Source organism: Callithrix jacchus, chromosome 7 (genome assembly GCF_049354715.1).
Source record: "Callithrix jacchus isolate 240 chromosome 7, calJac240_pri, whole genome shotgun sequence".
Classification (NCBI taxonomy): domain Eukaryota; kingdom Metazoa; phylum Chordata; class Mammalia; order Primates; family Cebidae; genus Callithrix; species Callithrix jacchus.
Window position 1 is genome coordinate 11875070 of NC_133508.1, and position 15935 is coordinate 11891004.

Genomic DNA, 15935 nt, shown 5'->3' on the forward strand with positions numbered 1-15935 from the left:
CAAGAAATGTGTGGATTGATTAAAGCTGCACCTTAGTTTAAATGGGAAATAATATTTATAAAAGCCATAATTTCAAAATATGTCTTGTGGGCTAGACAAGCAAAAGTTTAAACATGGAACCCTAAAAATGTACTCTAGAAAACTCCTTGTTTTTAGTTGTTTACTTAATAAACTTAGGAAAGTAATTCCCATAAAGCAGTAATGCATGGTCACCACCAGGCTTGATGCCTTGATGCCTGCTTCCAACGGGAACCTGAAGCCACGAAGGATAAAGGACCAGCAGCTCCACCTTCCTGCCCTCAGGACATCAGGAAAGCCACTTGGTCTCTTGATCTTAGGGTCCGCGTTTCCTAAATCAATAAAAATTCTGGCCTTCTCCGCTTCTTGGATTATGTCAATCAAACTGACGAGTGTATGTAAAAATGCTGTCAAAATGGTAAATCTGCATATCAAATGCAAGGCATCAATATCAACAGCCCTTTAAGAATCACTCTCATGAAACACTAGTGTTTCTAAATAAAGCTTGGCTAATAGGTGCTGTCCGGGGTTCAAGAGGATGGGGAGAACACTTGCTTCTGCTTTTCCAGTGAAATGAGAGGATCTGGAAGGGAACAAAGCTGAACGATGGCGTGATTGAGTGGGACCCACACCGTCCCAGAAGACGCCCTGAGCAGGGGCGAGGCTCCCCAGAAGAAGACCTGAGCCAGGGCATGCTCCCCCGTGAGACAGACTGAGAAGGGCCCACAACGCCCTCCCAGAAGATGGCCTAAGCAGGGGCGAGGCTCCCCCGGAATACGGCCTGAGGGGAGCCCACACTCCCCCCGGAAGATGGCCTGATGGGGCATGGCATGAGGGTGTCCTGGAAAACAGCCTGAGAGGGATCCACGCTCCCTAGGAAGACGGCCTGAGGTGGGTCACACTCCCCTGGAAGACAGCATGGGGAGGGGCGCCAAGGCTAACACTAAATTTGTTGGTGAAAAAATAAGGAACGCTAGCACCCAATGTTTACCTGCGTGCCAGGCACTGTTTGGGGGTGTGTAAAGCCACATTATCCTATTATTCAACAAGCTAAAATATTCTTATGTTTACCCTAACCACACTCTGGTTAAGCACACTTAGAAAAGAGAGCAAGAAGAAAAGAGAGAGTTAGGGAAGGAGAAAGAGAGAAAAAGAGAGAAAGAGAGACAGGAAAGGGAGGGAGACAGAAGAAAGAAGCTTCAGGAAATGACTGTGCATTATGTATGAGCCGGAGTTAGTCATAGTCGACAGGGCCCCCACTGTGTGGCTGGAGATGGAGTAAAGATATTCTGAAGGGTTTGGGCTAATTAGCGAGCAAATGTGAAACTAAGTGAAGCTGTAACCCTCTGAAGACCGTGTGGACTTTCAAATGCGTGCACTTGGGGTCATGGTTTACACTCCCTCATTCCCCAGTGGACCCCGTATTTAAATTTTCAAGATGTGTCCATCGCATTAGGTGATGTTGAAAAGGCTGCCCTGTGGAAACACTGGAGGCATCTGGTGCTGTTCCAGACACATCCATGTTGGAATCTGGGGTAATTCACACCAAGGAAACCCAGGGTCTCATGACTTCACGTAGCAAAATCGAGGACTCCTGGCTTCCTGCCTTACACTATTAGAACCAAACTTTCCTCCCCCCACCGCTCTTCCACATGTACCCTCATCGCACACCCTGCATCTGTGTCTCCTTCTGCTGCGTTGGACTTTTGAAGTCCTCCCTGCACAGCACTCTGGACCCAGCCCCTGCAGCAACTTCACCACACTGATGACAGGAAGAGGTGTGCATGGAGGCAGGCCCCTGTTAGAGAAGGGGTGGGCATGTGATTCCTGAGGGCTGACAATGAAGAGGAAGGGAGGCAGGGTCCTGGGCTGAGGAGGAGCTCCCCGTGGAGGAAAGCACTCTCAGCTTTGGGGCCATCCAGGTGTCCAGTGGCTCAGGGAGGAGCCAGTCATTGACAAGGTCTGTGGAGGGCAGAGAAGGGGAGGAGAGCATGAAGCTATGAGTGATGGTGGGTTTGGGGTGGCTTCCCCACCTTAAGTCAAGGATGAATGCTCTAACTAGCCAGCCAGATTTGAGCCCAGGGGAACTCACACCAGTCAAGAAAAGAATAAAAGTGTTAGAGGTCAGCAGAGAGGGCGTGGAGCTCCCCTCTGAGCTGATTCAAATATGATCTTCTTAAAAACAGAACAAAAATGAGCATATCAAGTGGTTGCTTACAGATGAAGAAAGCACTGTCACTTACAATATTTAGGCCATGAATTATTTATGTGCACTGGCTTCACGCTCTCATTATTTCTGGTTTTAGCGCCAGTGAGGAGACCTTGTCAGCCATCCTCGGTGGGAAAAGGAAGAGCCTGTTCATCCTTTGTGAGGGGGGACCAGGTGTTTCCCATTTGTTCCTTTGATATAAAAGAATGAGTTACTAATGGAGCGAAGAGCTTGCTCAGCCCAATGCAAATGAGGAGATAAATAGACTTTTCAATCTATTAATTGCAAAGTATTGGTTGTCGTTCTGCCTTTCTTGGGGGTAGGAGGAGGGCATTGAATATATTTATTAAATGTGAAATTACCATAATTATATCCAGTGAAACCCTCACAGTGTTGATGCTGAGGAACGTAACTAACAACCTTCTCCTAAGCTCTCCTGGCCCCATCTTTTGATGCACGTGGTGTCCTACCAATAGTTCCATGCATTTTGAGGTTTTATCCACCAGGAACACCGCTGACTGCAGGAAGTGAGACAGCTGATAGCAGGGTTCCAAGCAACCACCTTTTTATGTTCTTGATAACCAGCAGTAGCCCATGTGCCAGACAGTGGTGGCAGGTGCCATTCAGGCCCCTGTGGTTTCAGGATCTGTAGCCCCTTGGCCTCCCTTCATCCTGCCCACTGCTGCAGGTCACACTCCCCGACCCCATCAGGGCGGGAGGAGGATGTGTTCCATCCCTCAGACTTCTTTTGGCCAGGATTTTCCTACTGGCCACTCAGCTGTGTGGGAAGTAGCAGGGAGAGCTGGAAAGAGAGTTTTGCATCTTAGTCTCCACAGCAGAGCCAGTGAGGGAGGATGGCTTGGAGCTGGATGCTCAAGAACCAACATTGGGTCAGGCATCCACAATGCCTGCTCATGTCTCCTGGAGCCTTAAGTCCCTCTTCATTACTGAGCTGTAATATTGGGCAATACCCTAAGTTGAGCACTGTGCTGGGATGAGTGTGGAGAGGTCTGTGCAGCAGCAAATACTGCTGCATCTGCCGATCCATTCTCGTGCCCCAAAGTATACTTTGGAGAAGTTAATTCCGTAGGAGAATGTGCCAGATGTGCCATTGTGATGTAAACCCATGAGGAGCTCAGAGCATTGACCCTGCTTCCTTCATCACCAGGACTGAGGCCCAGCATGACGGGCAGTCTCAGCACCTGAAAGGGAGGCTGACATGCCCTCTGGGAGCATTTTTTAAGGAAATTAATGAGTACGTGATTACTGTGCTTATCCTGACAACTAAGTGCTGAGGCTAAGAAACCTGGCTTTCATGGTGTGTTCACACAGTTGGACAGAGTTAGCATTTGGGATTCACTAATCAGCTGCCCAGCATCCTTTGAAACTCAGGTACAGCAAATGAGGACCGCTCATCTGCAGATGCCCACAGAGTGAGATTTCTTTGTAGATGCCTCTGAATCTACTGTGCACCATAGGTGCACAACTCGCAAGAGAAACTGCCCCTTGATTCAATGGTTTCTCATTCAGATTGCTAAACCAAAGAATCTGCTTCAGTTAAGAGTCCCTGTTCCCAAACTGCATCCAATGACATCACACAGCCAGGTGAGAAAATTAATATTCTGCATTTGCTTTTTTCCACATATTTGTGCTCCCCAAATTCACCTGGCCATAAGAATAACCTGAAAACACTATCTAAATACAGTTTTTCAGGATCCTCACAAGGAGATACATTCAATCGTTTTGGGGTTCTTGGTTGATAGGAGGCTGGAGCCACATCTGTAATTTTTACAGTGACCAAAAGATTCCTCTGATCACACCCTATAAGAAAGAACGGCTAAAACTTGCTTGACATCTTTTATACAGAGAGTGATTCTCCCAGTTCTGGTGAAGGCAATATGGTGGACAAGGCTTCTATCCATCATCTCCACACAGGAGTACCTGGGAAGAAGGTAGACAATTTGGGTGATGTCACCCAGACAATAGGACGCCCTCCAGAAACTACTACTGCCCCACAGGCACTGGAGTTCTACACCAGTAATCACACAGGTTCACCCCATTCTAACCACAGAGCCCACCACATCCTGACCACAGAGTCCACTGTATCCCGACCACAGAGCCACCACACCCTAACTGCAGAGCCCACCCCATCCTACCCACAGAGCCCATCTCATCCTATCCACAGAGCCCACCACATCCTAACCACAGATCCACTGTATCCTAACCACAGAGCCGCCCTCCCATGCTCCATGTTTTCATGCAGGCTGCTCCCACTCTTCTGCCACTCTGCTTTCATTACCTGGCCAGTGGCTACACACCTTCTAGTGCAGGACACAGGTCCCTTCTTTCTCCCTCTTATAACACTGGCTTTGACATCCATGGTTGCCCCATCCTCTGAGAAGGCGTTCCCCACAGCTGATGTAGCCCAATCACAGTGAGTTTCTGCCATTCTGCCATGCTGCCTTCTCCCTGTCTGAGTATGTGCTGTGAAAGGAGCTTTGGGACTGCATGGTTTTTCATCCCCATTCCCTTGAACAAGTTAGGTGTTTAATGCCCATTGAATGAATAGCTGGGTAAACAAATTGAAATAGATTAAAATATGCCCTTGATACTTAAAGGCAAGTGAGTACTCATCCTAGAATTGTTATTTGGCCCATGGCCCAGTGCTGTGGTCAGATTTAGTTGTAAGGTGTTCTTGAGTATGTCATGTCTTTCAGCTGTCCCACACCAGTCCTCTTGTTCTCATTGGAAGAACATGTAGTTCATAGTCAGTAGAAGTAATAATGGAACATGTGGTTTTTTATGTCATTCTAGCAAGGGAAGTCACAGAAACATCCTGGTTGCAGATGGAGAAACAAATATGATTATAGGAAAATAGAAATATATGCATCATAATAGCTAGAGATGGTGGCATTTTTGCTGTGTATCAGGCACATGTTAAGAACTTCACATTATTTTCTTTAATCTTTAAAAACGTTTTCCAAACAAGACTGAATTTAACTGAACACAGTTAAATTCTTGCCCAAAGTCTCCAGTTAGCAGAGAAACAGGACTACCTGTGCTCTGGGGGCTGTTAAACTCTGCCTACAATGCTTTGTTATCTAATATTCCCCAGATGTGTTGTCATTCATAGAGGAGTGCACAAAACATTTACACATAACTAATTTTCATCCCAAAATCAGTGCCTTTGAAATGTTTCAAGAATAAAAGCTCTGGGGACACTGGTGTTTTCTGATTCCTGAAGAAAGCCATAAATCAAGACCCTAGTGGAAGAAAAATCTCCCATCAAATGCAAAACTTTCCTTTCAGTCTCAGTCCAATAATGTCCCTAACAGACAAGACGTACCTAAGCCAGACATTTTAAAATCTACCTGATTTCTACCTAATTAGAGGAAATATCAAGAATGGACGCAGAAACACCAGAAGAGAAAAAAATTGGCTTGCAGAAAAAGATTGAAAATAAAACATAGACTTTGGCCAAATAATGACTAGAAGTGGGGTTGCAGGCAGATCATGATATTCCCCGTGAGTATTCAGAGAATACCAACCACAAGGAGCCTGGGATAAAGCCAGGGAGGTGGACTGAAATTGTACAGATCAGTTAGGCTTGACATTGAAGAAGCTTTCCTAACACTAAGCACTGATAAACTGTGGAAGAGTCTTTCTCAAGGGAAGATGTGGAAACCCTGTTACTGAGTCATTAAATTCAATGGGCACAGTTCTAGGAAACAGGGAGTCAGAATTAATTACACACAACACCCTTGGGACAGTCCAAATTATTCCTTTCCCTCTCTATTTTTTATGATTTTGAAATGCATTTCTTTGATGCTATTTCGTATATTTTACTTTCAATTTTCTTCTTAGAAATTTAGTGATCCTTTTCCTTCAAAAGCAGATGTAATATAAGAAATGTACCTTCAAAATGTTGGAACAGGCTAAGAATGACTTGGGCCCAGTTAAATAAATAAAAGCCCATTGCAGAGATTGTCTAGAGATGGGTGATGTGCTGGGGAGAAGCCCAGTGTCTTCATCCATTTGTGTTGCTGCAACAAAATACCTCAGATGGAGCAATTTATAAACAACAGAAGTTCATCGGCTCACAGTTCTGCGGGCTGGGAAGTCCAAGATGCAGACATCAGCAGGTTTGGTGTCTGGAGAGGGCTGTACTCTCCCTCCAGGATGACGGCTTGTTGCTGCATCATCTGGAGGAGAGGAATACTGTATTCTCACATGGCAGATGGGATGGAGGGCAAAAAAGGGCTGGACTCTCTCTGAAGCCTCTTTTATAGGGCATTAATCCATTTGTTAAGGTGGAGCCCTCATCAACTAATTACTTCCTAAATGCACGACCTTTTAATACCACCACAATGAGGATTAAGTTTCAATATAAATGTTGGAGAAAACACCATATTTAAGCCATAGTACCGCCAAGTTTATACATTATCTCTTATTTTCTTTATGATATATACATCTTTATTTCTTTAATCATCCAGCATCCATTGTTTATGTTAGGGTTCACTCATGATGTTGTACATTCTGTGGGTTTGGACAAGTGTATGATGACATGGTTCCACTGCTGTAGCATCATATTACTGCCCTAAAAATCCTCTATGCTCTGTCTATTCTTCCCTTCCTCCCCTCAACCGCTTGCAACCACTGACCTTTTTACTCTCTCCGTAGTTTTGCCTTTTCCAGAATGTCCTATAGTTGGAATCATACAATATGTAGCCTTTTCAGATTGGCTTCTTTTACTTAACATTTATTTAACTTTCCTCCATGTCTTTTCATGGCTTGAGAACTGATTTAATTTTAGTGCCAAGTAATATTGCATTGTCTGGACATACCATGGCTTATCCATTCATGCGCTCAAAGATATCTTGGTTGTTTCCCAGTTTTGGCAATTATGGATAAAGATGCTGTAAATATTCAAACATAGTACTTCATTTTTTACATCTAAATATTGGTCAATTTGGAATTTATTCTGGTACATGGTATCAGATAAAGATGCAATTTTATTTCTCAGATGATGCTTCAGTTGTTAGATACCACTAATTGGAGAGTCTCTCTTTGCCACAGTAGTTTGAGATGTGATTACCTTTGTCCCATACCAGATTCCTATAGGTGTTGGGGCAATTTCTGGACTCCCTACTTGGTTGCACCTGTTTCACTTCACACTCTGTCCCCACAGTGACCTGGCATGGAGCCTCTATAACCGGCTTCATATACGCTAGGGCTTGTCTGCAGCATTAGTCTTCTTTTTCAGAATTTTCTGGGTTTCCTTTTAGAATCAGCTTGCCCAGTTAGAAACAAATAACTATCTTAGTTCATTTTGTGTTGCTATAACAGAATACATGAGACTGGGTATTTTATTTTTAAAAAAATAGTGGTTTATTTAGCTCACGGTTCTGCAGGCTGGGAAGTTTAAGGGCATGGAAGTGGCTTCTGCTGAGGGCTTTTTTTCTGCATCATAACATGACGGAGAAGGTTAAAGGGAAAGCAGACCTTGCAAAAGAGAAAACAAGAGCGGCACGATGGCTTCATAACAGCCCACTCTCATGGGAACTAACCCATTTTCTTGAAGACTAATCCATCTTGCTAGAGCACGAACTCTGCTTTGAGGACAGCACCAAGCCCTTCATAAGGAATTCACCCCACCTCCCACTAGGTTCCATCCCCCACAACACCACCGCACCAAAGACCAAATCTCAACATGAGTTTTGGCTACAAATGAACCATACCCAGACCATAGCAATGACAAAACAAAACAAAATTATACTTCTAACCAGGCGTCTTGTCCAAAATAAAGCACTAGTGCTGTTTCTTTGGGAATTCTGTTAACTTTATAAATCAATTTAGAAAGGATTCATTGTGTTAAACCTCCCTATCCAAAAATGTGGCATGTCTTTCTGTTTGTTTAAATGTTGTTGTGTCCTCCAATACTATTTTGAAGTTTTATTCACTAAAGTCCTTGGTCATTTCTTGTTAAGCTTATTCCTGTTACCTTGTTTGCTGCCATTATAAATGGAGTCATTTTTCCTTTGCAGTGTCTCTCTAGTTGCTGTGTGTCTATATGAAAGTTATTGATTTCTGTATATTAACTCGGAACCCTCTCACCATATTGAATGCTCTTATTGTTTCTAGCAGCATGTCAGCTGGATTCTCTGGAGGTTTCCAGACACAGAATTATAGTACATTCAGACAGTGCTTGTGTTACCTGCCCCTCTCCAATTACCACAGTGCTAATTTCTTTCTCTTGTTGTGCTGGTCAATGGCTTCAGCAGATGTTCCTGCGTGGTTGTAGAAATGCCTGTAACGCTTCCCCATAGAGCGTGATACTGTGTGTGTGTGTGTGCACGTGTGTGCATAAAATAATATTGGGGGGAAATCCCTCTGTTCCACTTGATAGAGTTGAGTTTTGATAAAAACTGAATATTTTATCAAAAGCAATTGTTGTATTTTGTCAGATGCCTTATCTGTGTCTGTGATAATGATTATTTTTGTATTGCATTTAAATTCCTTTTTGAGACAGGGTCTTGCTCTGTTACTCAGGCTGGAGAGGAGTGGCGCAATCTTGGCTCACTGCAAGCTCCGGCTCCAGGGCCCACATGATCTTCCCACTACAGTCTCTGGAGTAGCTGGAACTACAGGCACACGCCTCCATGCCCAGCTACCTTTTGTATTTTTTGTAGACTTGGGGTCTGGTTATGTTGCCCAGACTGATCTCAGACTCCTGGGCATAAGCAATCCACTGGCCTCAGCCTCCCGAAGTGCTGGGATTACAGCTGTGAACCACTGTGCCTGGCCTTAATTTTTTAATGTAATAAATTTTGACATTTCAGAAATAAGCCCACCTTGCAGCAATGTACTGTAGTGTTCTTTTCCTCTGCTACTTGATGGTAGAGAATGTTTGAATCTTTATAACTGAGGGCCCTCTGTTGTTTTCTTTGTTGTGTAGCCCCAGTCAGGTGGAGGTGAGGATAATGTAGGCATTCCATGGTCACAACAGCCTTAAAAGAGAAAGACAAGGCTTGTCTTGTCTTTATATGCTCTGAACACCTAGAATAACCTTGCAACTGTCTGCTATTTAAAGGTTCTGTCGAATTTTACAAAACTAACTGTGCGTGGTGCTTTGGTGAGAGTGTAGTAACCCTGCTCTTTTGTAGGGTTTTCTACTTATTCTACAGAAATCAGTAGGCTTATATTTTCTGTGACTGCTTCTCATGTTGTCTTACAGAGTAGTAGTTTTACTCTCAACAGCCATTTATAAGGAAAGAGATCACCAATAGTCACTCTCTATGGAGTGACGCTTCTGTAGAAACTTGCATTTGATCAGCCTTACAGCATCACTGGAAGGATTGGAGTAAACATTGTTGGCACCACAGCTGCCCTGTCCTGGGCTCCTGACTGTCCCCAGCTACTCAGAGTGCTAGCCAGGAGCAGCCCACGGCTGCAGCCTCCTCCTGAGAATGGCCCTGGCCAGCGAAAGCCTGCACACCCGGAGCACCCACAGCTTGTAACTGACACATCACACACCCTTGCCTTACACTCTAGAGCTTCCTGCTGGGTCAGCCAGAGACTGGACCTCAGCACAGCCTCCCCTCACCCCATCCTGTCTTCCTGATTCAATAAGCCCCTGCCAGAGCATCCCCAAGCCAGCCTCTGCTGCAGGACGGCCTGGCTTCAGGCATGTTTTTATGCAAAGCATTGCTCATTGAGTGCAGAGCATTTTTGGTGTCCATACAGCTTGGCATGGCCTCACCCTGACCCCAGCAATCAAGGGTCTCTGTGTGGGGAACCAGAGCACTGGAAAAGGAGAGCATCAGACACTTCTGTGCAGGGTCCACACTGCCCCAAATGCCACCGGTTTGTACCTGGAGGGTGATGCCCATAAACTAAGGACCCCATTTCTCTCCAGAGATTTCAGCAGCCTCCAGCTGCCTGTGGCCCTGCCATGGCGACGCTGCCCTCGCACTGGGTGGCCCCTGTGATGGGGCGTTAAGGAAAGCGTGTTCATCTGAATGCTGCCTGGTGCAGTTTCTGCTTTTGATGCCTTTTTGCTCGCCGTGTTTGACGGCTGCCAAGCTCTGTTTTCTACCTCAGTGTGCTGCCTGATGCTGATCATCCTCGTGACTCCAGGGATGAGACGACGATGTCCATCCTCTCCTTTCCCCTATATTAAATTGGTCAGCCTTGAATTCGGCCATTCTTCATTAAAATCTTCCTATTTCTCATTTGAACTGTGTGATACTCAAGCACATCTTCTGGCTTCTGCCTCTCCCTCATCCTCTGTGTAAATTTCCCGAATCCTGTGGATTCAGTGCCTGCTTTGCTCTCTGGGTCCCTCCTGCCAGCCCACTCCCAAGGGCACTTCCTAAGTCCTCCCACGCAGTGTCCAGACCCGGCCTCCTGCCCAGTGTCCTGGCCACTTCTCTTCTCCTGTGTAACTCAACACTCACTCATGGGAGACAGGACTGCTGGCCCTTTCACTGATCCCATTGTCTGTTGGTGAAGAGCTGGTATCTTCCGGGTTGTACTCCAGGCCTCTGTAACTAGTTTCCACCTGCCTTTGAAGCTTAGCCCACCACTGTCCCACACCTCTCCGATGGGTTCCAAAGTAAGTTCATTGTCCCACAGAATACACCTGTGCCCTTTCCCATCTCTGCCTCTGGCCACCATGCTCACTCTGCCTAGGACACCTCTTCCCACAACCTGTGCAGAAGCTTGCCGGTGTGAGTCCATCCCTCTTCTTCTCCTCCCTCCCTCTCCCTCTCTCATGCTGGTGAAGTTCTGTATGCAGCACTTCGGGGACATTTACCATACAATGTATCCTGTTGTGGGCATTTCTGACTGCGTCACCTCCCTAAGTCCAGGCTTCGTGTCTGCCACGTCGGGAGCATGGTGCTGGCCACGGGAGTGGGATTAATGAAAGCTGAATATGCAAACAATGCACTTCTTGGGCCTCATAATTGTGCTGAGTGTGGCAGAGCCCAGAGCCAAACAGAGCTGGGAATTAATGAGGGGTGAAGGGAAAGCAGTTGCTTTTTTCTACAGCTCCAATTTCCACAGAACCCAAAGAGGAGGAGCAGTCTGGGGCCTCACAGGCCACAGCACCTATTCCCGAAGAGTTGTGTGTTTCCACCAGAGACTGTGCAAACAGGCCATGAACACTGAAGCTCGTTAGGAAATCATTATCAGCTTGTTTCCCATTTCTCTGAATACCTGCTTCCATGAAGCTGGAACTGCGGAGGGATTTCTCCATCGCGATGGCATCCTCATGAGCCATTTCTCCACAGTCCGCATGTCACTGACTGCCTGAGTGACATGCGGCCCCTCCCCTGGCAGGGTCAGTGGCAGCCCACCCACCCCGCCTCCCTGTAGCCTTAGATCCTGGTCCCATCTGCTCCTGAAACCCCCACTGGGAGTCAGCCCTCGCCGCCAGAATGGCTGCGAGAGGAGGATGCCTGGGCCTGGGAAGGAGCAGCTGCTCATGAACTTTCCTAGGGAAGGAACTCAGGGGCTGGTTGTGTCCAACTTTCATGAAAGCAGCCGGTGTGGGGAAGTCCCGTCATTTCCTAAGCTCACGGCAGTACAGTCCCACCAGGAGGGGATAGTGTGTAGACAACAGGACCAGGACCACAGCATTCTCTTTGGACACAGAAATGGGGGAGAAGCCGGGATGAGCAGGGACAGTGGTGGACACAGGCAGGAGGCAGGGGCCGTGCTGAACTGGACAGCTTTGCCTGCAAGGAAGGAGACTGGACAGACACAGCCTGGCTGCAGAGCCAGGGGACAGGGGTGCCGCTCGGCCTCTGCAGGGCCCTTCCCCAGAACTGGGTCCCACCCAGGGGACTCCATGCCACATTCTCCCTGGGGCTCACTGACAGCTGCTGACGCCTCCCTTTTATCTTTCAAAGAAATATCCATGGTGCAGGCTGGAGAGGGCAGATTCCCTCGAGGCTGAAGAACTAAGTGCTCACAGGAGAAAAAATCACATCAGAGGAAGAAGCGTGAATAAAGTGCTCACAACACGCCCAGCGCTGTCTGTGGTGGGAAAGTCGATTTTATTTGAAATGGGAGGTCTGCTTCTGGCAGGACATTAATTTGCGCGTCACCTCTTCCACAAAATGGTCCAGACATGTATTTACCAGGTAACTCCGTGGAGGTGACTGCAGTCAGCCGCTTAGGAGCCTCTGTGCTGCCCTCACATGGCACAGGATCTGGGCCCTGTGGGCAGCTGTTACATTCCAAGGCTCCTGGGCACCCACAACACACCTGCCACCTCCAGCCGAATGGCCTGGACAATGGATTTGTTATTGGATCAGCAATAGTGACCTGCCTAATGACATGGACCCCCGAGGGAGCCCTTGCTTGGAGTGTTTGGTGGAAATTCTGGCTCGTGTCCTCAAGGAATTAACCATCTAAGTGAAGAGAAGAAACACATCCACAAAGACCCATTAGAGTGGTTTGTGATCTTCCAGCTTCCCCTTAAACAAAATGATGGGTATTATACTTTACGGATATTAAGTTGGGGATTGTTTTTGAGGTTGGTTTTGTTTTCTGTCCTTGAAGGGAGTATCATTCTTGTGGGTGGGGTTCCTTTGACTATGGTTAAAATGAACATCATCTTGTGAAAAGCAAATCATGACACATCCAGCCTCCTTTCTGTGTCAGTGTGAAGGGTTCATCAGCTCCTGTCCTGCCACAATCCTGTTGCGGGAAAGGGAAAAGTGCAGAGGCGGTCAGAGGTGAGGCAGGAAGCCCAGGGTCACCGGCGGTGAGAGGCGGGGCAGGAAGCCCGGGCCACAGGGGCAGTGAGAGGTGAGGCAGGAAGCCCGGGCCACAGGGGCGATCAGAGGTGGGGCAGGAAGCCCGGGCCACAGGGGCAGTGAGAGGTGGGGCAGGAAGCCCGGGCCACAGGTGCGGTGAGAGGCGGGGCAGGAAGCCCGGGCCACAGGGGCAGTGAGAGGCGGGGCAGGAAGCCCGGGCCACAGGTGCGGTGAGAGGCGGGGCAGGAAGCCCGGGCCACAGGTGCAGTGAGAGGTGAGGCAGGAAGCCCGGGCCACAGGTGCAGTGAGAGGTGAGGCAGGAAGCCCGGGCCACAGGGGCGGTCAGAGGCGGGGTAGGAAGCCCGGACCACGGTGGTCACAGGCGGGGCAGGAAGCCGCAGCCAGCACTGCTCCCACTCACGGGGCCTGGGACTTAGGTGAAGGAAACTGCCTGGTACCAAGTTTGACCTCCAGACTCTCTGCTCCTGTGGTGCCGAAGGAGCATGCACAAGCTTCAGGGTAACGGGAGGCACCCTGAGCGCTGCCTCAGCCCGCCATGGAGCCGACGGGAATCCCTTGGGCAGGCGGTCACCCGTGACGGCCTGGGGCACGCAGAAGCCTCGCTTCCCAGCTCTCAAAACGCAGTGTTTCCAAGGGTTCCCAACCCAGAGAAACTGCTGCGGTGAGACTCTGAAAAGACGGAGGAGGGAGAGGCCCGACCTCCAGGGGCCGTGGGCCGTGCCGCTCTGACGCTGTCTGTGTCCCCAGGCTTGGACGCTCGGCAAGCGCAGGTGGTGGTCCTGTCCTCGGGGACCAAGTGCATCAGCGGCGAGCACCTCAGTGACCAGGGGCTGGTGGTGAACGACTGCCACGCGGAGGTCGTGGCCCGGCGGGCGTTCCTGCACTTCCTGTACACGCAGCTGGAGCTGCACCTGAGGTGAGCGGCTGGGGACGGGCTCCGGGGCGGGCAGACGCCGTGGCTGGAGGCTGCCAGGGAGCAGGGGGTCCCCATGCCTAGCTCAGAACACACTTCCCCCTCTCCCAGCACAGGGTGAGCCAGGAAGTGTCCCTTTTAATTCAGTCTGGAGGCATCCCTGGCACACTAGCAGAGCCACCGTGCGGGCCGGGGAGACGCTGAGATTCCAGGCTTCCTCCTTACCCCGAGAGCTGGGACACACTCCAAGATCCCTCACTCTTGTTTGTGTCAGAGAAGGCAGCGGGGCCGATATTTACCAGGAGCTGGTTACAGGCCTGGCGCTGTGCCGCCCTTTGGGGAGGGTGCACCCGTCACCTGCCCTGCATGGGAACCAGCACCGGGGGGCAAGTCCAGGGTGGCCGCATAGCTGACAGGCTCTGCGCGGGGGCCCAGGCTTGCGACACGTTTGCCAAGGGTCCTGGGGGGAGGCAGCTGGGGCCATGCAGGGCAGTGGGCACAGAGGTAGGAAGGCTGGTGGACACTTCAAGCGCTTCCTGCAGAGATGTCTGTTCTGTTGCCTGTGTGATCGCAGGGCCCCACAGAACACAATCCATCACCCACTGGCTAGAACGTGCAAAAACAGCAAGACCAGCAGAAAGCAGACAGCCAGGAGGCAGGGGAGCAAACACCAAGAGAGGAAACACAGGCGCCTTGTTCAGGGCCCACCCGCTCGGGTTGAACTTTGTGGCTGTTGGGGCTTTTGCAACAGGCTGAATCCTTCCCCCTCAGAGAGAGGCTGGGGCTTCTCCCGCCCCATGTGGGTCATGGCCAGTTGCAGAAGGAGAGACGTTTCTCTACCTCCACCTGTGCTGGTGACTGAGCCCGGGCTTCCTAAAGCTCCTTTCCTCCTCCTAATCAAACACGAACAGGCCATGAGCAGCACTGGTAAATCCCCAGAATCACACCTTTGTAGACAGCTGTGGTTAACAGCAATGGAAAAAATGGCTCGGGAAAAGATTGTGGTGGGGCCGGGTGTGGTGGCTGACGCCTATAATCCCAGGTCTTTGCAGGGCTAAGGCGGGTGGATGGCCTGAGGTCAGGAGTTCAAGACCAGCCTGGCCAACATGGCAAAACCCTATCTCTACTAAAAATACAAAGATTAGCCAGGCAATGTGGCAGGCACCTGTAATCCCAGCTACTCAGGAGGCTGAGACGGGAGAATTGCTTGAACCTGGGAGGCAGAGGTTGCAGTGAGCCAATATTGCACCACTGCACTCCAGCCTGGGCAATAAAAGTGAAACTCCATCTCAAAAAAAGAAAAAAGTCTTGGTGGCTCACACCTGTAATCCCGGCATTTTTGGAGCCTCAAGCAAGCAGATCACTTGAGCCCAGGAGTTCCAGACCATCCTGGGCAACACAAGACCCTGTCTACAAAAAAAAAAAAGGTAAATAAATTAGCCTGGCATGGTAGTATGCACCTGTAGTCCCAGCTACTTGGGAGGCTGAGGCAGGAGAATCACTAGAGCCCGGGAAGCCGAGGCTGCATTGAGCTGTGATGACACTGTGCACTCCAGCCTGGGCAGTAACAGAGCAAGACCTATCTTTAAAAAATAATAATAATTCTGACAGATGAACGTCGAGGGAGGCAAGAAGGCAGGGTTTCTGCCAGTCATGTTTGCATTCACGTGGTTTCATTGCTGGTGCAGGGAAAAGACGCTATGGGGTATGAAGAAGAAAAAACTTGGGGGCCGGGCATGGGAGCTCACACCGGCAATCCTGGCACTTTGGGAGGCTGAGGTGGGCAGATCACCTGAGGTCAGGAGTTTGAGACCAGCCTGGCCAACACAGTGAAACCTCATCTCCACTAAAAATACAAAAATTAGCCAGGCGTGCTGGTGCACTTCTGTAATCCCAGCTACTAGGGAGGCTGAGTATGCTTAAGGCAGCCTTGATGCTTAAGGCAGAAGAATTGCTTAAACTCAGGAGGTATAGCTGCAGTGAGCCAAGATCATGCCACTGCACTCCA

General features: G+C 49.0%; 1 protein-coding gene across 1 annotated transcript in view; it reads left to right on the top strand.

Annotated features, from left to right (window-relative positions):
- ADARB2 (adenosine deaminase RNA specific B2 (inactive)) overlaps positions 1-15935 on the top strand; it is a 468076-nt gene that overhangs the window by 394323 nt on the left and 57818 nt on the right. Inside the window, exon 5 of the mRNA XM_035306764.3 lies at positions 13762-13930. Within this exon, the coding sequence (XP_035162655.2) occupies positions 13762-13930 (169 nt within the window). The remainder of the gene's footprint in view (positions 1-13761; positions 13931-15935) is intronic.